Source organism: Vicia villosa, linkage group LG3, assembly GCF_029867415.1.
Source record: "Vicia villosa cultivar HV-30 ecotype Madison, WI linkage group LG3, Vvil1.0, whole genome shotgun sequence".
NCBI lineage: Eukaryota > Viridiplantae > Streptophyta > Magnoliopsida > Fabales > Fabaceae > Vicia > Vicia villosa.
The window spans coordinates 73,907,948-73,928,610 of NC_081182.1; the positions used below are offsets into that span (position 1 = coordinate 73,907,948).

The 20,663-nt window shown below is 33.6% G+C and overlaps 1 protein-coding gene across 1 annotated transcript; it reads right to left on the bottom strand.

The window, feature by feature from the left end:
* Window positions 1–13,282: 13,282 nt before the first annotated feature.
* LOC131658333 (uncharacterized) lies at window positions 13,283–14,038 on the bottom strand. The gene has a single exon (XM_058927640.1). The coding sequence runs from the start codon at window positions 14,036–14,038 to the stop codon at window positions 13,283–13,285; it is 756 nt and encodes a 251-aa protein (XP_058783623.1).
* Between the last annotated feature and the right edge of the window lie 6,625 nt (window positions 14,039–20,663).

Sequence of the window (20,663 nt, forward strand, 5' to 3'; positions counted from 1 at the left end):
TAGAGGTATGCCAACACCGCCGAACCCCAACTATACGTCTTAATTGCATCAATGTCCTCAAGTAGACACAAGTACATAAAATTAACACTATTCCCCGTGCCTTCGGGAAATAGAAACCTACCAAATAACAACATAATATACATTCTAGTTTTTTGTAGCTTACTTTCTTCGCTAGAGTCTCGATTCAACTCAAGGCCTTGATAAGCTAGTTGAAGGCCAGAAAGCTTTATACCTTGGCCCCTACCTCTTTGTCGCCCCTCACCCTCTATTAAATCAACACCCAACAATTCTACGCATAGAGCGTTTGGTTGTTGGACATTTCCAAACACAGCTTTTCCATTTGTGTTGAGACCCAATAACATGTACACGTCCTCTAGAGTGACGGTACATTCACGATTGGAAGGTGAAAAGTATGGGTCTCAGGCCTCCAACGCTCACACAATGCTAATATAAACTTCATATCGATTGAGGTACTTATTAAGTTAGTTACCTTCCCAAACCCCGCACGCTCAAGATAAGGCACAATCCAAGGGTCTGGAGGACTTATCGGTCCCGCACGGGTTCTAAATCTCGTGATATCCTATAAAAAAACGATGAACCATAAGTATTTGAATGTTTGAAATTAGTAAATATTATTAGAAAATTTAAGTGTTTAGAACATAAATAAATTGAATTTACTCAAACTTACATAATCGGCGATGTTTGCAATGGTTCCTCGATGCTCTTCACCCATTGTTAGGAGAGACATTTTTGTTGATGATGAAAACTAGTTGTTCTGATGAAAGTTGCTCTGATGATAGTTCTTTGGTGATGAAGAAGATGAACAAGTTTGGGAACCTATTTATAGCCAAAACAAAACACAATTAAATGTGTTTGGTGCAATAAAAGTCTGCCACAATTAATTGTGAGAAGACAAGTGCCACCCCCGGTGACGACACGAAGCAAGTCGCCACCCCCGGTGACGACAACTCTTAAAAATCAATGTTGTCGCCACCCCCTTTGGCGACAACTATAAAAAAATCAATGTTGTCGCCACCCCCTCTGGCGACAACTCTAAAAAATCAATGTTGTCGCCACCCCCTCTGGCGACTGCCTGCATGCATTAGTCTTGTCACATTTATTTGTTTCAGACTTTGTATAGCGTGTATTCTTGCATGCATGCTTGTGTAGGAGGTGGGGACGACCATAATTGCATAGGTGTGTAAGAGATTCCCTAGCCTGCATGCATTAGTCTTGTCACATTTATTTGTTTCAGACTTTGTATTGCGTGTATTCTTGCATGCATGCTTGTGTAGGAGGTGGGGACGACCATAATTGCATAGGTGTGTAAGAGATTCCATTGTGGCATGCATGTATTCTTGTCATGTTTATTTGCTCTTCAGACTTTGTATTGTGTGTATTCTTGCATGCATTCTTAACGTTTCTTAGCATTGAGTTTGAGCAAATTGCAATCTCCTTTTGAATTTGAATCAGGCACTGAGTTATCTTAACTTTTTTTTTTGTTTTTTTTAATTGTTTTTATTTTAACATATTTAAAATATATATATATATATATATATATATATATATATATATATATATATATATTAAAATAGCGCATATGTCATGGAAAACATTAATTCATTCATTAATTAAAAGGTACATTGAAAATAACCAACAAAAAAAAATAAAACATCTAAGAAATTACTACGATTAAAACAATGTCATTGGGTCCATGCATCATTTGAATGGCATCAATGTCGTATTCCACGTTATCCCAGAAACTTATCGTTGCTCCAGTCACAGCATCGGCCCTTGTTTTAAGCCTCTTGATGCTTCTTATCTGTTCGCCGGATTCGTACTCCCCCTCTAAAAAAGACATGAGAGTCCCCTTGAGTTGCTCGACAGAAGAGATATTCCAAAATAGAACCGGCATGGGAGGTTTGACGGGTGAGAATATGACATGTCTGTTCCTTCTGCGATACTTCGGTTCAGGTTCGGCACGCCATGTTGATCTCCGGGGCGGCAACTCTGTTGTCCGGTGACATCCGTCTGGCCTAATGGTTGTCCGGCGAGGCATGGTTGTGTTTGTGTGATTGTTTGGTATTTGGAGTTTGTGTATCTGTGTGTAAAATCAACCATAGGAGCCCCTAATTTATAATAGTAGTGGGTAGAAAAAAAGTATTGTTGCGTACTGTTTACAAGACTGAAAGCATGCGTATTTGACTGTCCAAAATACAGACTGAAAGTATGGGTCCATGTTGTCGCCACCCCCGTTGGCGACAACTCTTAAAAATCAAAGTTGTCGCCACCCCCTTTGGCGACAACTCTTAAAAATCAATGTTGTCGCCACCCCCGTTGGCGACTGCCATAATTGCATAGGTGTGTAAGAGATTCCCTAGCCTGCATGCATTAGTCTTGTCACATTTAAATGTTTCAGACTTTGTATTGCATGTATTCTTGCATGCATGCTTGTGTAAGATGTGGGGACGAGATTCCATTGTGGCATGCATTAGTCTTGTCATGTTTGAATCTTGTGCAGAATTATTGCATGTATTCTTGCATGCATTAGTCTTGTATAAGAGGTGGTGCATGTATTATATCAACTACTTCACAGATTTACAACACAATTCTCCCAGACATTTCTTTTTTCACACCTAAACTTCACAAACATTCATCCCACATATTTCTCACAAGCACATATCAAAATTATGGCATCCACCTCGCAATACAAAGTTCGTGTTCATATGAACGGTGAGACTTACCACTGCGACACAAACGGTTTTCTTTTTAGAAACACCAACTCAACACGTTTTGCTCTAAATAGACAAGCGGACTTCTCTTATCTAAAAAGGAAAATTGAATCCAAAATAAGAGAACCAGTCTCTCAAATATTTTACCAACAACCCCTAGTTGAACCTAACAACTCGGTCAAGTTTTATCAATCACAGATAACAACTGACATAGAGGTTCAAAACATGTTCCTTACCCATGAGTATTTTGGTTATGATTATCTGGAACTGTACATAGATGTCGAACAAATTGTTCCTTCATAAAATACTCAGTCACAGGTTATTGATCCTGTTGTTGATGACGAACAACAACCCGAACATGTCATGGACGAAGAAACTGAAATAGAAGATGTTGTTGATGAGTTGGTGAATCGTGATTCCGAAGATGACGAACAAGTTCCAGTACCGGATCCAGTACCAGATACACATGCATACTCACCTCCAGCACATTTCACAACACTTAATTTGGGAGAGGACGAGCCATCGTACGATATGTTCTACAATCCATATATGCGGTCAGACGATGAGTTAAAAGAGGGTGACACGTTTCGTTCGAAGGATGATTGTATGTTGGCTATAAAAAATTGGCACTTAGCAAATTGTGTTGATTTTAAAGCTGATCGATCAAATCCAGAGAGAGTGACTATTGTGTGCGAAAACCCGGAGTGTGGATACATGCTGAAGGCATCATTCAGAAAGAAATTTAATGCCTGGGTGATACGTTCGATATCTCAAGGCCACACCTGCGTCACCACTAATATGGCGCAAGATCATTGAAAACTCAGTCATGACATGATATGTCATACCATCATTCCTCTTGTCGAAACTGACCCATCACTGAAGGTGAAGACAATAATTTCTCATTGTGTTTCTGTGTTCAAATACAAACCTTCGTACATAAAGGCTTGGTTAGCTAAGCAGAAAGCAATTGAAAAAGTCTACGGCAACTGGGAGGAATCATACCAACAACTTCCTCGCTACCTGGCTGCACTGCAATTGTATTCACCTGGGACTGTTACTATCTTGGAGACACTGCCGGCACAGTACCAGGACGGAACCCCTCTCGAAGGTAATGGAATCTTCCATAGACTGTTATGGGCGTTTCGACCATGCATCATCGGTTTTGGTTTTTGCAAGCCGATTATTCAAATTGATGGAACCTGGCTGTATGGGAAATACAAGGGAAATTTGCTGATGGCGGTCACGCAGGATGGAAACAGCAACATTTTTCCAATAGCCTTTGCTCTGGTAGAAGGAGAAACAGCTGCTGCTTGGAGTTTCTTTCTGAAGAATCTCCGAGCTAGAGTTGCTCCACAACCTAATCTTTGTTTGATTTTGAACAGGCACGCTTCTATTGACAGCGCATACAACAATCCGGCAAATGGTTGGCACAACCCCCCATCTAAGCATGTCTACTGTATTAGGCATATAGCACAAAATTTTATGAGAGAGATCAAAGATAAATTTTTGAAGAACCACTTGGTGAACGCGGGGTATGCCTTAAACCAACCTGGATTTCAATACTACCGCCGAGAAATAGCGTTGACAAATCCAAATGCAGGGAGGTGGATTGACAGCATTGACAGAGCGAGATGGACTAGGTCATACGACGATGGGTCTAGGTGGGGTCACATGACTACAAATCTTGTGGAATCAATGAACGGGGTTTTCAAAGGCATTCGAAACCTACCTGTAACTGCCTTGGTTAGTGCTACATATTTTCGGATGGCAACTTTGTTCGCCACAAGAGGTAAGCGGTGTAATTCAGTGTTACAAACACAACAGGTATACAGCGATGTCTGCATGAAATATATACAACAAGAATCTGCCAAGGGTAACTCTCATCGAGTGACCGAGTTCGACCGTCATGGCCACACCTTCAGTGTAAAAGAAACAATTGACCACAACCAGGGGCTTCCACGACAAGAGTATCGCGTCAATATCCCAGGTCGTTGGTGCGACTGTGGCCAATTTCAAGCATATCGCATGCCTTGCTCCCATGTCCTTGCAGCATGTTCACATACTCACTTTGATGCATTATCTTTGGTATCAGAAATTTACAAGGTATCAACATTGCTCAACGTATACGACAATTACTTTCCGGTGGTAGCAATGGAGGCATATTGGCCTGTGTACGAGGGGGAAACAGTTTGGCATAACAATTTAATGCGTCGGAATAAAAGCAGTCGACCAAACAGCAGACGTATTAGAACCGAGATGGATGCCACTGAAAAAATGCAGAGGAAGTGTAGTATATGTCGTGAGGTAGGACATAATAGGAACAAATGTCCCAATCGTGGTGCTAGCTCCACAACATAGTATTTAGGTGCAATGATATTTGTAATTTATTTTTTCAATGAAATGGAATCAAATTATTAGTTAAAAAAATAATAATGGAAAATAAGTTAACAAAAAAATTATATAAAAAAATAATGTTGAAAAAATAGTTGAAAAAAAGGACCTAAAAAAATTATGGAGAAAAAATAGAAAAGAAAAAAAATAACATAAAAAAATAAAAAATAAAATAAGGGGGTGTTGTCGCCGGGGGGGTGGCGACAACACCTAAAGATAGAACGAAGGCACCACTGGGCCTGGCGACCACACTATGGGCCAAAACGTTGTCGCCACCCCCCTGGCGACAACGTGTTATAATTAAAAAAAAAAAAACATTTTCGTAATTTTTTTGAAAAGTTGGTTATTTTTGAAATTTTTTTAAAAAAATTGGATATTCAAAAAAAAATTCCCAACAAGTTACACTAAGTATTACACTCTTTTATAACCATTGATTTTACTTTAATCTAACGGTAATTAAATAACCTCTTTTGGACTCATCATTCACATGATTCTTTCTAAAAATAGTTTCCTCTATTTTTGATAATAAATAAAAACATGATTTTTTAAATATTTAATAAACCAAAAAATATGAATTCTTAAATAATTTCGAAAAATTATTGATTCTTAATACAAAATAATTTCTTCTTATATTTAAAATAATCTCACATTTTTTATTTTCTTTATATTAACTTTTATTATATTCAACTAAAACAAATAATGAATTATGATTCTAAATATTTCTTAAAACATCATAATTTTTAATAAAAATAGTTTTTTTTTAATTTTAAATGAATTTCTTTTTTATTTCATTTCTTTAATACTTTTAATACGATTTTGTAATCTATGTAAAAATTTATAGATTTTCATAGTGTGCTTAAAGTGAATAAAATTTTGTTTTACTTAGAAAATATTAAAATTTAATTTTTCTTTTAGTTTTAACCACTTAAGAAAATAGTATTTAATTTATTTTATAATATTGCATACTATTGTTTAAAAAGTATTAGTTGAATTTATATATAATTGAACTTGATTTAAAAAAAAACATGGATAAAATTTTGTGTTGTTTAGAAAATATTATTAAATATTAAAATTCACGTTTTTTTAATTTCTTATCCATTTAAAAAATAATTTTTAATTTTTATTATATAAAACAGTATTTACCCACTTAAAATACACAATGAAATTTATAAGTTTTAAAATAAATATCAAAATTGTATTAAAAAATGTTAAATAAAAAATAAAATAGTGAATATAATGTACATAATAATTATGTTGTTATCGAAAAAATTATCACTTACTATAAAAAAATGTACATCATAAAATGTACAAAATCGTATTAAAAACATTAAAGAATTTAAATAAAAGATAAGTTTGTTTAAAATTAAGAATAATATTTTTTTATTAAAAATTATGATTTTTTTTTAATAAATATTTAAAATCATAATTTTTTTTAATAAATATTTAAAATCATAATTTATTATTTACTTTAGTTGAATATAATAAAAATTAATATAAAGAAAATACAATTGTTGATTATTTTAAAAATAAGAAGAAACTATTTTTTATTAATAACCAATAATTTTTTTAGAAGTATTTAAGAATTCTAATTTTTTTATTTATTAAATATTTAAAAAAATCATATTGTAATTTATTACCAAAAATAGAGGAACCTATCTTTAGAAAGAATCATGTGAATAATGAGTCAAATAGAGGTCATATGATAACAGTTAGATTAAAGTACAATCAATGGTTATAAAAGAGTGTAATACTTAGTGTAACTTGTTGGTGTAATTTGATCCCTCCTAACTTGTTGGTTTTATATATATATATATATATATATATATATATATATATATATATATATATATATATATATATATATATATATATATATATATATATATATATATATATATATATATATATATATATATATATATATATATATATATATATATATATGGAGGGATATTCTTACTCCAAGAGTAAGTTATCAAGATTTACTTCTCATCATGACCACTGATTCTTTTCAATTTAATGGTTAAAATTAATAAGTAATTAAATGTGGAGAGAAAAATAATACTCATTAATTTTAACCATTAGATTGAGAAGAATCAATGGTCATGATGAGGAGTAAATCTTAACCATTGATTATCATTAATCTAACGGTTTTAATTAAATCTTCTATATAGAAAAAAATTCAAAAAATAATTAGATTAAATGATCAATTAAAATCGTTAGATTGATGAAAATCAATGGTTAATTACACCAACAAGTTACACTAAGTATTACACTCTTTTATAACCATTGATTGTACTTTAATCTAACGGTAATTAAATAACCTCTTTTGGACTCATCATTCACATGATTCTTTCTAAAAATAGTTTCCTCTATTTTTGCTAATAAATAAAAACATGATTTTTTAAATATTTAATAAACCAAAAAATATGAATTCTTAAATAATTTAGAAAAATTATTGATTCTTAGTACAAAATAATTTCTTCTTATATTTAAAATAATCTCACTTTATTTTTATTTTCTTTATATTAACTTTTATTATATTCAACTAAAGCAAATAATGAATTATGATTCTAAATATTTCTTAAAAAATCATAATTTTTAATAAAAATAGTTTTTTTAATTTTAAATGAATTTCTTTTTTATTTCATTTCTTTAATAATTTTAATACGATTTTGTAATCTATGTAAAAATTTATAGATTTTCATAGTGTGCTTAAAGTGAATAAAATTTTGTTTTACTTAGAAAATATTAAAATTTAATTTTTCTTTTAGTTTTAACCACTTAAAAAAATATTATTTAATTTATTTTATAATATTGCATTCTATTGTTTAAAAAGTATTAGTTGAATTTATATATAATTGAACTTGATTTAAAAAAAATATGGATAAAATTTTGTTTTGTTTAGAAAATATTATTAAATATTAAAATTCACGTTTTTTTTTAATTTCTTATCCATTTAAAAAAATAATTTTTAATTTTTATTATATAAACAGTATTTACCCACTTAAAATACACAATGAAATTTATAAGTTTTAAAATAAATTTCAAAATTGTATTAAAAAATGTTAAATAAAAAAATAAAATAGTGAATATAATGTACATAATAATTATGTTGTAATCGAAAAAATTATCACTTACTATAAAAAAATGTACATTATAAAATGTACAAAATCGTATTAAAAACATTAAAGAATTTAAATAAAAGATACGTTTGTTTAAAATTAAGAATAATATTTTTTATTAAAAATTATGATTTTTTTTAATAAATATTTAAAATCATAATTTATTATTTACTTTAGTTGAATATATTAAAAATTAATATAAAGAAAATACAATTGTTGATTATTTTATAAATAAGAAAAAACTATTTTTTATTAATAATCAATAATTTTTTTAGAAGTATTTAAGAATTCTAATTTTTTTATTTATTAAATATTTAAAAAATCATATTGTTATTTATTACCAAAAATAGAGGAACCTATCTTTAGAAAGAATCATGTGAATAATGAGTCAAATAGAGGTCATATGATAACCGTTAGATTAAAGTACAATCAATGGTTATAAAAGAGTGTAATTGTAATTTGATCCCTCCTCTATATATATATATATATATATATATATATATATATATATATATATATATATATATATATAGATATATATATATATATATATATATATATATATATATATATATATATATATATATATATAAATATATATATATATATATATATATATGAGGAGGGATCAAATTACACCCGAAGAGTTACACCACGAGTTACACTCGTTCAATAACTACATCTCGAATTAATATTTTATAAATTCAACCGTTGGATTGAAACATTATATCATATAGATCATACCTATAAAGTTTGAGCTTAATCTATAATGATTTACTATATCATCAAGATATCCAAAGATTAACGTCAAAATGAGCTTTCATATAACGTTAATTTTAATGTAATTCAATAACATAGTAAATCATTATAGATTAAGCTCAAACTTTATAGGTATGATCTATATGATATTATGTTTCAATTCAACGGTTGAATTTAAAAAATATTAATTCAAGATGTAGTTATTGAACGAGTGTAACTCGTGGTGTAACTCTTCGGGTGTAATTTGATCCCTCCTATATATATATATATATATATATATATATATATATATATATATATATATATATATATATATATATATATATATATATATATATATATATATATATATATATATATATATATATATATATATATATATATATATATATATATATATATGAGGAGGGATCAAATTACACCCGAATAGTTACACCACGAGTTACACTCGTTCAATAACTACATCTCGAATTAATATTTTTTAATTTTAACCGTTGGATTGAAACATAATATCATATAGATCATACCTATAAAGTTTGAGCTTAATCTATAATGATTTACTATGTTACTGAATCACATCAAAATTAACGTTATATGAAAGCTCATTTTGACGTTAATCTTTGGATATCTTGATGATATAGTAAATCATTATAGATTAAGCTCAAACTTTATAGGTATGATCTATATGTTATTATGTTTCAATCAAACGGTTGAATTTAAAAAATATTAATTTGAGATGTGGTTATTGAACGAGTGTAACCCGTGGTGTAACTCTTCGGGTGTAATTTGATCCCTCCTATATATATATATATATATATATATATATATATATATATATATATATATATATATATATATATATATATATATATATATATATATATATGTATATACACCCTTTTATTCAGAAAAAAATCTTTCACTTCCTTTCTCTTCACCTTCTTTCTTTTTGATAAAAATTTATCCTCCTTCTTCGATTGAACCAAAAACTTGTTGATGTTTTTCTTTTTACTTTTTTTTCATTTTACAAAACATAGGAATTCAAAAAAAAAATTGATTAATGAAATTTTGTTATATAAGGTTATAACTTAGCTCAAAATTGAATTGCTCAACTTTTTTCAAGATTAATAAAATTTTGTTATATATATATATATATATATATATATATATATATATATATATATATATATATATATAACAATCTTTTTAAAGTTAGCTTAACTAATTTAGGTCGAGATTTCTCTAATATTTAATATAGACCAATCTTCTTCAGAGAATACATTAGACAAGATAGGTTGAAAATTATTGTCTTCAATTAATATTTCTTCACGCGCATGAGTCTCATATCAAACTCCTGGTGATTTGCTTAAAAACCTAAATATGTTACCTATGAACCAATCCATTGTGAATATATTTCTTTACTTTGTTATGTTATTACAGCAAATATATTTCATTTCGTTTTATTGAAGTTTCTACAAATTTCTAGAGTTTTCATGATATGTTATTATCATGATAAATCTAGATTCTTCTATCTTTACCATACACTTATATATCTAGATTGTTCTACCATATTCATACAACTTATATTTCTAGGATGTTTTATATTTTCATACAAATTATATTTAAGAATACTCTAGAAATTTGTAGCAACTTCAATACTCCTCCTTGATGCAAATTTTTGTGACTCCAAGCATAGCTCGTAGCTCTTCAAATCTTGGTCTTGGCAACGCTTTCATGAATATGTCTGCAATTTGATCTTCTGTCCTGCAGTAGTCGAGTTTGATCTCTTTAGTTGCTTCAGCTTCTCTGATAAAGTGATACTTAATTGCTATGTGTTTTTCTCTACTGTGATGCACTGGATTCTCTGACATTGCAATTGCTGATTTGTTGTCGCAATTGATTTTAGTAGGTTCATCTTGTTTTTCTCCCATGTCTTCAAGTATCCTGCAAAGCCATATAGCTTGACTCGTTGCTTCAGCAGCTGCCACGTACTCTGCTTCTGCTGTTGATTGTGCAATCGTAGCTTGCTTCTTTGATGCCCAGGAGAAAATTCCTGATCCTAGAGAGAAAGCAAAGCCAGAGGTGCTCTTCATGTCATCTACCGAACCTGCCAATTACTATCGGTGTAGCCAAGTAATCTTGAGTTAGTTTCAGTAGTGTACCATATACCGGACTCTTTTGTTCATTATAGATACCTCAAAATTCTTTTTCCCGCTCCAAAGTGTATTTGACTTGGGCTTTGCATGAATCTTGATAGAAGACTTGTAGCATACATTATGTCTGGCCGTGTAGTTGTCAAATATAGGAGAATTCCAATTAGACTTCTGTATTTGGATGCATCAGCTTATGCGCTCCATCATTTTTCTGTAGTTTCTCATTTGTTATGAGTGGGGTAGCGACAGGTTTACAACCGTACATCTTGAATTTCTTAAGTAAGCCTTCTGTGTATTTCTTTTGCGAGATGAATATCCCTTCATTTCTCTGACTTACCTCTATACCAAGGAAGTAACTCATCAAACCAAGGTCGGTCATCTCAAAGGTCTTCATCATGTCTTCTTTGAACTCCATCATCATCTTAGTATTGTTTCCTGTGTATATAAGGTCATCTACATATAGAGAGAGTAAGAGAGTGTACTGACCTTGGGACTTGATGTAAAGTGTAGGCTCACTCTTGCTCCTCCTGAATCCTATATCCATCAAATACTGATCGATTCTGCTATACCATGCTCGAGGTGCTTGCTTCAAACCGTAGAGTAATTTTCTTAGTCTTAACACTTTGCTTTCTTCACCTTCATATATGAATCCTTGTGGCTGCTCCACATAGATCTCTTATTCAAGTACGCCATTAAGGAAGGCAGATTTGACATCTAGTTGATGGATACTCAATCCTTTTTGTGCCGCAAGAGCTATTAGAGATCTTATGGTATCAAGACGAGCTACTGGTGCAAATGTCTCATTGTAGTCAATCCCAGGTTGTTGTGAGTAACCCTTAGCTACTAGCCTCGCCTTGTGTTTCTGTATGGTGCCATCAGGGTTGAGCTTTGTCTTATAGACCCACTTAACCCCAATGATATCTTTTCCATGGGGACGATTTACTAACTCCCATGTGTTGTTTTTCTCGATCATCTTTATCTCTTCTTCCATTGCCTTGACCCATACTTCCTCCTTTGATGCTTCTTCAAAGCTTCTGGGTTCTAGTATGGCCATGTTGCAGGATTCATATATGTCCACCAAAGATCTTACTCGTCTTGGAGTAGACTCTGGTGATGATAATTCTTGTTCTTGTTGTTGTGGTGGAGGCGAAAGAGGTTCACCTGATTCTTCTTCCTCAGGTTCTTCGTCCTCGGGTTCTTCTTGAGGTAGTTGAGCTGGTATAAGGATGTTCTTCTCCACTTTTTCTTCATCCCAATTCCAAGAAGCATTCTCATCAACTTCAACATCTCGACAGATGATGAGTTTTTTAGTTTGCAAGTTATAGACACGGTAGCCCTTAGAGATTGTGCTATACCCCAGGAAGATACCTCGAATAGTCTTGTCCTCAAGCTTATGCCTCTTCACGTCTGGAATATGAATGTAGAATATAGATCCAAAGACCCTTAGGTGCTTTGCTGATGGCTTCTTCCCGCTCCAGGCTTCAATTGGAGTCTTATCTTGTACTTCCTTAGTTGGACATCTGTTGAGTATGTAAACAGCAGTGTAGACTGCTTCAGCCCAGAATGTGTTAGGCAGTCCCTTCTCCTTGAGCATCGATCTAGCCATCTCCATAACTGTGCAAATCTTTCTTTCTGACACACCATTTAGTTGAGGTGAATATGCGACTGTAAGTTGTCGCTCTATGCCTTCATCCTCGCAAAATCTGTCAAACTCGCGAGAGGTGTACTCTTTGTCGCGATCACTTCTTAGTACTTTTATCTATTTTCCACTTTGATTTTCCGCAAGGGCCTTGAACTTTTTGAATACTCCAAAGACTTCTGATTTTTATTTTAGGAAATAGACCCATGTCATTCTAGAGAAGTCGTCAATGAAGAGTATAAAGTACCTGTTGTTCTCATGTGATGGCGTCCTCATCGGTCCACATACGTCGATATGTATCAGCTCCAATAGGTCTTTCGCTCTCCATGCTACACCTGTTGAAAATGGAAATCGGTGTTGCTTACCAAGGAGACACCCTTCGCACACTTCATTGATGTCCTTTATGCTTGGAAGATCTCTCATCATGTTCTTCTCATGTAACAGCTTCAAGGTATGTGTGTTGAAGTGGCCAAATCTTTGATGCTAGAGCCATGAATCATCAACTTGTACTTTCATGGCAATGTTAGTTGCATATTTTAAATTTAGCGAGAAGCTTCTATTGCTCTTATTCATCTTCACTTGGGCAATCTCGGCCCTTTTATTTTTATTGTCTAATATTTTGCATACACCTCCTTCAAAGTGAAGTGTATAGCCTCTCTCCATCATTTGACCAATGCTTAGAATATTTTCTTTTAGGCTGGGAACTAGTAAGACATCATGGATGAGTCGCGTACCTTTATCTGTCTCCACCATGACAGTGCCTTTTCCTTTTGATTCAACCACACTACCATTTCCTAGTCGGACTTTCAGTTTGACAGACTCGTCAATACTTTTAAAAATAGTATCATCCCTGGCCATGTGATTGCTACATCCACTATCCAAGTACAAACTTCCTCCTTTTTCTTTCATTGAGTATTGAGTGGCATAGAACATACATTGTTCTTGATCACGCTCCTCTGCAATATTAGCTTGATGCCTATCTTTGTTGCGACAATTTTTCTCTATGTGTCCGAACTTCTTGCAATGGTTGCATTGTGGCATATTACGGTACCAACAATTTTCCTCTGCGTGGCCTGGTCTTTTGCATATATTGCATGGAGGATTTTTATCTGGCTTGTTCTTAAAGAAATTTCTAGAAGCTTCTCTTCTTCTAGAAATTTCTCCATAGCTCTTCTTTCCTTCATCTTCTTTATTTTGGGGCCGAAATTTGAGCTTTGATCGGAAGGCATTTTCAAGCATATCTTCTTTATGCCTGCCTATTCAGTCTTTGCTCATATGCTTCAAGAGAGCCCACTAGTTCTGTCACTGATAGAGTGGACAAATCTTTGGTTTCCTCAATTAAGAGGTTGGTGACTTGAGCCTATAAATAGGCAATTGCTACATTGTAAACAATCATCCAAGAAATCAATGACATAGCCTTGTTTCTAAACATCTCTCTAAAACTATCTTTTATCAACTATCAACTAATCAACTACCAACACATTTAAGAAAAAGCGAAATGTTATGAGCTTTTACATTAACAATCATCAACAATAAATTTGTTTTGAAGCTTAGATCTTCACCAATGATGAAGATGATAATTATGCAGCGAAATATTAATGGTCTCTTATAGACTGATACCATATTAGATGAGAATGAAGGATAGAAAAACACTTAGAAAGGGGGGGATTGAATAAGTGTGACTTTAAATCTTGGACGATAAAAATAAATTGCACAATTATTTTTATCCTGGTTCGCTGTTAACGAAGCTACTCCAGTCCACCCCCGCAGAGATGATTTACCTCAACCTGAGGATTTAATCCACTAATCGCACGGATTACAATGGTTTTCCACTTAGTCCGCAACTAAGTCTTCCAGAGTCTTCTGATCACACACTGATCACTCCAGGAACAACTGCTTAGTTCACTCCTAAGACTTTTCTAGAGTCTACTGATCAACACGATCACTCTAGGCTTAGTTCACTCCTAAGACTTCCCTAGAGTATTCTGATCAACCTGATCACTCTAGTTACAAACTGCTCAGCCAACTGCTAAGACTTCCTAGAGTATACTGATCACACGATCACTCTAGTTCCTTACAACTTAATGTAATCAATTCTAAGAGTTTACAAATGCTTCTTAAAAGCGATAATCACAACTGTGATATTTCTCTTAACGTTTAAGCTTAATCTCACTAATATATTACAACAGCAATGTAGTGAGTTGATGAAGATGAAGATTCTGAGTTTAGATTTGAACAGCGTTTCAGCAAGTTTGATATAAGTTGTTTTGGTGCAGAATCGTTAACCTTGCTTCTCATCAGAACTTCATATTTATAGGCGTTGAGAAGATGACCGTTGAATGCATTTAATGCTTTGCGTGTTCCGTACAGCATTACATTTAATGTTATACGCTTTTGTCAACTACCTCGAGCCTTGTTCACGCTGTGTCTACTGACGTAGCCTTTAGTAGCTTTAACGTTCCTTTTGTCAGTCAGCGTAGTCTGCCACGTGTACTTCCTTCTGATCTGATGTTTGTGAATACGACGTTTGAATATCATCAGAGTCAAACAGCTTGGTGCATAGCATCTTCTGATCTTCTGATCTTGAAGTGCTTCTGAGCGTGATACCATCTTCTGATCTTCAGTGCTTCTGATCTCATGTTCTTCTGATGCTTCCATAGACCCATGTTCTGATTCTGCTTCGACCATCTTCTGATGTCTTGCCAGACCATGTTCTGATGTTGCATGCTGAACCATTTGAGACACATCTTCTGAGCGCTGAATTATGCGTACTCTTTATATATATTTCCTGAAAGGGAAATTGCATTGGATTAGAGTACCATATTATCTTAAGCAAAATTCATATTATTTTTATCATCAAAACTAAGATAATTGATAAGAACAAATCTTGTTCTAACAATCTCCCCCTTTTTGATGATGACAAAAACATATATAAATGATATGAATTTGCGATCAGAAAGAGTAGACGGCAAAAGACAAATTACACAGCTATAGCATAAGCATATGAATATGTCTCCCCCTGAGATTAACAATCTCCCCCTGAGATAAATAATCTCCCCCTGAAATAAATACTCGAAGAGCTTTGATAAAAGACTTCCCTGATTATTTCGGTAGAGACGATCATATAAGCTTCTGCCTTCAGAGAATTCATAGCTTCTGACTTCTGCTTCCATTGGACAGCTTCAGAACTTGAATTTCTTTAGATCCTTAGAACACTCACAGCTTCTGATTCCTGCTTCCATCGTGGACAGCTTCAGAACTTGAATTTCTTTGATCTTCAGAACATTCACAGCTTCTGACTTCTGCTTCCATTCAGGACAGCTTCAGAACTTGAGTTTTCTGGATCTTTTAGAACATTCACATCTTCTGATTTCTGCTTCCCTCGGATAGCTTCAGAACTTTGAATGTCTACCAATCATCACTTCATGCTAGATTTGTATCAGAACATTGTTGAATGTACCAGAGCATCATCAGAGCATCTCTACATCCTGAAATGTTACAGAACAAAAACTAAACGACAAAAGTCAGCATGAACGAGTTAGAACATAAAATGTATGTTTGAACACATTATATGTATCAGAGCCATATAGGCTGAAATAATGTATCAGAGCAAATAATGTATCAGAACCATAACATTATATGTATCAGAGCAAATAGAATTTTGTCAGAACAGGATAGACAATGATATTCAAATTCTATTATCAGTGCTTCTGATTCATTCTTCTTTCTTGCTTCTGATCTCTGAAGCTTGACAGCACTCAGCTTGCTTCAGTTTCCATGGTTTTGCTTCTTGTGTTTGCTTTTTGCTTTGAAGATTCTCTTCACTTCTTTATACCTGCAAAACACTTAAACCATATAGAACTTGCAGTTCTTGTTAGTGAATGTGTGGGAGCTTTACCCAGAAACTGATAGATTTAATCAAATCATTTATCATTTATCTTCTCCCCCTTTTTGTCATAACATCAAAAAGAATATTTAAAAAAAAAATCCAGATGCATAAAACGACAAATAGAATCACTGGAATGTAAAACACAAAGAAACTTTTCATTGATAATCAAAAGATATTACAAAGGGTTCCTATGTTTAACAAGATGAAAAACATTCCTAGCAAATACAAAGTAGAATTTCCAAAGAGGAAATCACTACAAAAATTAAAAACAGAACCCTAGCTAGACACGCTCTGTGTCAACCCATCAAGAATCCCGGAGGACTTCTTGTCTTCCAGACTGAAACCTCCACTGTAGGAGAGATCCCAGAACCAAGGAGGAAGTGAGGGACAGTTCACAGACAGAGAGCTAATGTTGCAAACGGGGCTTTCCCTCAACATAGAAGTCAAGAATATTATTCTTAACCTCCTCCCATAACTCAAGAAAGTCTTCTGTCTTTGGATGAAAGTTGATAACAACATCAAAGAAGAGTCTGACTTGAGCGGTATTAGAAGAGCCATCCCGAGATGCACAGAGATCTGTCGCCTTTGAGTCATGGAGCTTCAACAGGCTTAGAGTGAACGCTAGGTTTTGAGAGAAGAAATGAAAAACGAGAGAGAGAGAGAGAGAGAGAGAGAGAGAAAAAAAAAAAAAACTTTAAGAGGAAAACAAAGAGATAGGAAACCAAAAACCATTTTGAAGAGTATTTAAAAGAAAATAAAATGAAACGAATGATGACTAGCATTTAATGTTACGTGACGTGAGGAGAGATAATAAAGACAAATGAGATGACTAGCACAGTTACCTATGGTCGGTGTCCCTTCAACTGCACGCGCGCTTATCCATGAATAGTAACGACAGGTTTACCATCCCGAGATAAAACGTTACAGCTGTTTTGCTTTAAAAGAGGTTCTGAATCAACTTAGACAATGAAACGTTAGTAATAACCGAATCATAATTTCTAAAAGAATTCAATCAGAACTTCTGACAAAAAAAAAATGTTCCACATTCATTTCAGAAGATACTCATACATGAGAACTTCTCATCTTCTCATTCTGGGCATAAATCCATACTGATGTTCTTCAGAATGAACTTAAACCTATCTTCAGCCAGGGGTTTTGTAAAGATATCAGCCCATTGATGGTCTGTATCAACAAAGTTTAAAGATATAACACCCTTCTGAACATAGTCCCTTATGAAATGATGTTTAATCTCAATATGTTTAGCTTTTGAATGAAGAATAGGATTCTTAGATAAACATATAGCAGAAGTATTATCACAGAAAATAGGAATGTTACTCTCAAATATCTGATAATCTTCTAACTGACTCTTCATCCAGAGCATCTGTGTACTACAGCCAGCAGCAGCGACATATTCTGCTTCTGTCGTTGATAGAGCAATAGTTGCTTGCTTCTTGCTGTACCAGGAGATCAAATGACTTCCAAGAAATTGGCAACTTCCTGAAGTACTTTTTCTTTCAATTCTGTCTCCAGCATAATCAGCATCACAGAATCCTACTAAGTTGTATTCTTTAGATTTTCTGTAAACTAAGCCAACATTAGTAGTACCTTTCAGATACCTTAGAATTCTCTTAACAGCAGTTAAATGAGATTCTCTAGGATCTGATTGGAATCTAGCACACAAACAAACACTGAACAGAATGTCAGGTCTAGAAGCAGTCAGATATAGAAGAGATCCAATCATACCTCTGTATAACTTCTGATCTACCTTCTTACTTACCTCATCCTTACCTAGGATGCATGTTGGATGCATAGGAGTTTTGGCTTCTTTGCAGTCCAGAAGATTAAACTTCTTCAGAAGTTCCTTCACATACTTGGTTTGGTGAACATATGTTCCTTCTGATGTTTGATTTATTTGTATTCCAAGGAAATACTTGAGTTCTCCCATCATGCTCATTTCAAACTCAGCCTGCATAGACTTAGCAAACTCCTTTCCAAGTGTAGCATTAGATGTTCCAAAAATAATATCATCTACATATATTTGACAAATTAAAATATCCCTTTTAAAGGTTTTACAAAAGAGAGTAGTATCCACTTTTCCTCTAGTGAAACCATTATCCAGAAGGAAAGAACTTAAGCGTTCATACCAAGCTCTGGGAGCCTGTTTCAATCCATACAATGATTTCTTTAGTTTAAAAACATGATTAGGAGACATAGAGTCTTCAAAACCAGGAGGTTGATGGACATAAACTTCTTCATCTATATAACCATTTAAGAAGGCACTCTTAACATCCATCTGATAGAGAGTGATGTTATGTTGAGTGGCAAAAGAAATTAATAGACGAATAGACTCTAACCTGGCCACTGGTGCAAAGGTTTCTGTATAATCAATCCCTTCTTGCTGACTATAACCCTGAGCCACCAGTCTGGCTTTGTTTCTTACCACTTCACCTTTCTCACTGAGCTTGTTTCTGAAGACCCATTTTGTACCAATTATATTGAATCCATCTGGTCTAGGAACAAGATCCCAAACATCATTCCTTGTAAACTGATTCAGTTCTTCTTGCATAGCAATTATCCAGTCTGGATCTTCTAGAGCATGATCAACAGAAGTTGGCTCGATCAAAGATACAAGACCTAATTGACAGTCTGCATTGTTCTTAAGGAATGCTCTTGTTCTGATAGGATCATCCTTCTTTCCAAGAATGACATCTTCTGAATGACCAGAGATGAGTCTGGATGATCTTCTGACAGATGGTTCTTCAGAAATACTTAGATCCTCCAGAGAAGCTGATACTTGATCTTCTGGTTCTTTGCTTCTGAGGAGCTCTGCTTCTGATGCGTTGCTTCTTGGCTCAACAACTTCTGATATGTCAATATCATAACCTGCAAAATTATCAACCTGCTTTGGTTTTTCAGAACCAAGCTTATCATCAAACCTGATATTGATTGATTCCTCTACAACCAATGTTTCAGTATTGTATACTCTGTAGCCTTTTGAGCGTTCAGAATATCCAAGAAGAAAACACTTTTGAGCTTTGGAATCAAACTTACCAAGATGATCTTTAGTGTTCAGAATAAAGCATACACATCCAAAAGGATGGAAATATGAAATGTTGGGCTTTCTATTCTTCCACAATTCATAGGGAGTCTTATTTAGAATAGGTCTGATAGAGATTCTATTCTGAATATAGCATGCAGTGTTTATTGCTTCTGCCCAGAAATGCTTAGCCATATTGGTTTCATTGATCATGGTTCTGGCCATTTCTTGCAGAGTCCTATTCTTTCGTTCTACAACCCCATTTTGCTGTGGAGTTCTAGGACAAGAGAAATCATGGGCAATACCATTTTCTTTGAAGACTTCTTCAAAGGATCTGTTCTCAAATTCACCACCATGATCACTTCTGACCTTTATGATTTTACACTCTTTTTCAGATTGAATCTGAATGCAGAAATCAAAGAACACTGAATGAGTCTCATCCTTGTGTTTCAAGAATTTTACCCACGTCCAGCGACTATAATCATCTACGATGACTAATCCATATTTCTTTCCTCTGACAGATGCTGTTTTGACTGGTCCAAACAGATCAATGTGCAAGAGTTCTAATGGCCTTGAGGTAGAAACAACATTCTTAGACTTGAATGCAGGTTTGGAGAACTTGCCCTTCTGACATGCTTCACAAAGAGCATCTGATTTGAATTTCAGATTAGGGAGTCCTCTGACAAGATTCAGTTTGTTAATCTGAGAGATCTTTCTCAAACTAGCATGACCTAATCTCCTGTGCCAGACCCACTGCTCTTCAGAAACAGACATAAGACAAGTCACCTTCTGACTCATAAGATCTTGCAGATCTGTCTTATAAATGTTGTTCTTCCTCTTGCCTGTAAATAGGATTGAGCCATCCTTCTGATTTACAGCCTTGCAAGACTTTTGATTGAAGATTATATCATAACCATTGTCACTTAATTGACTGATAG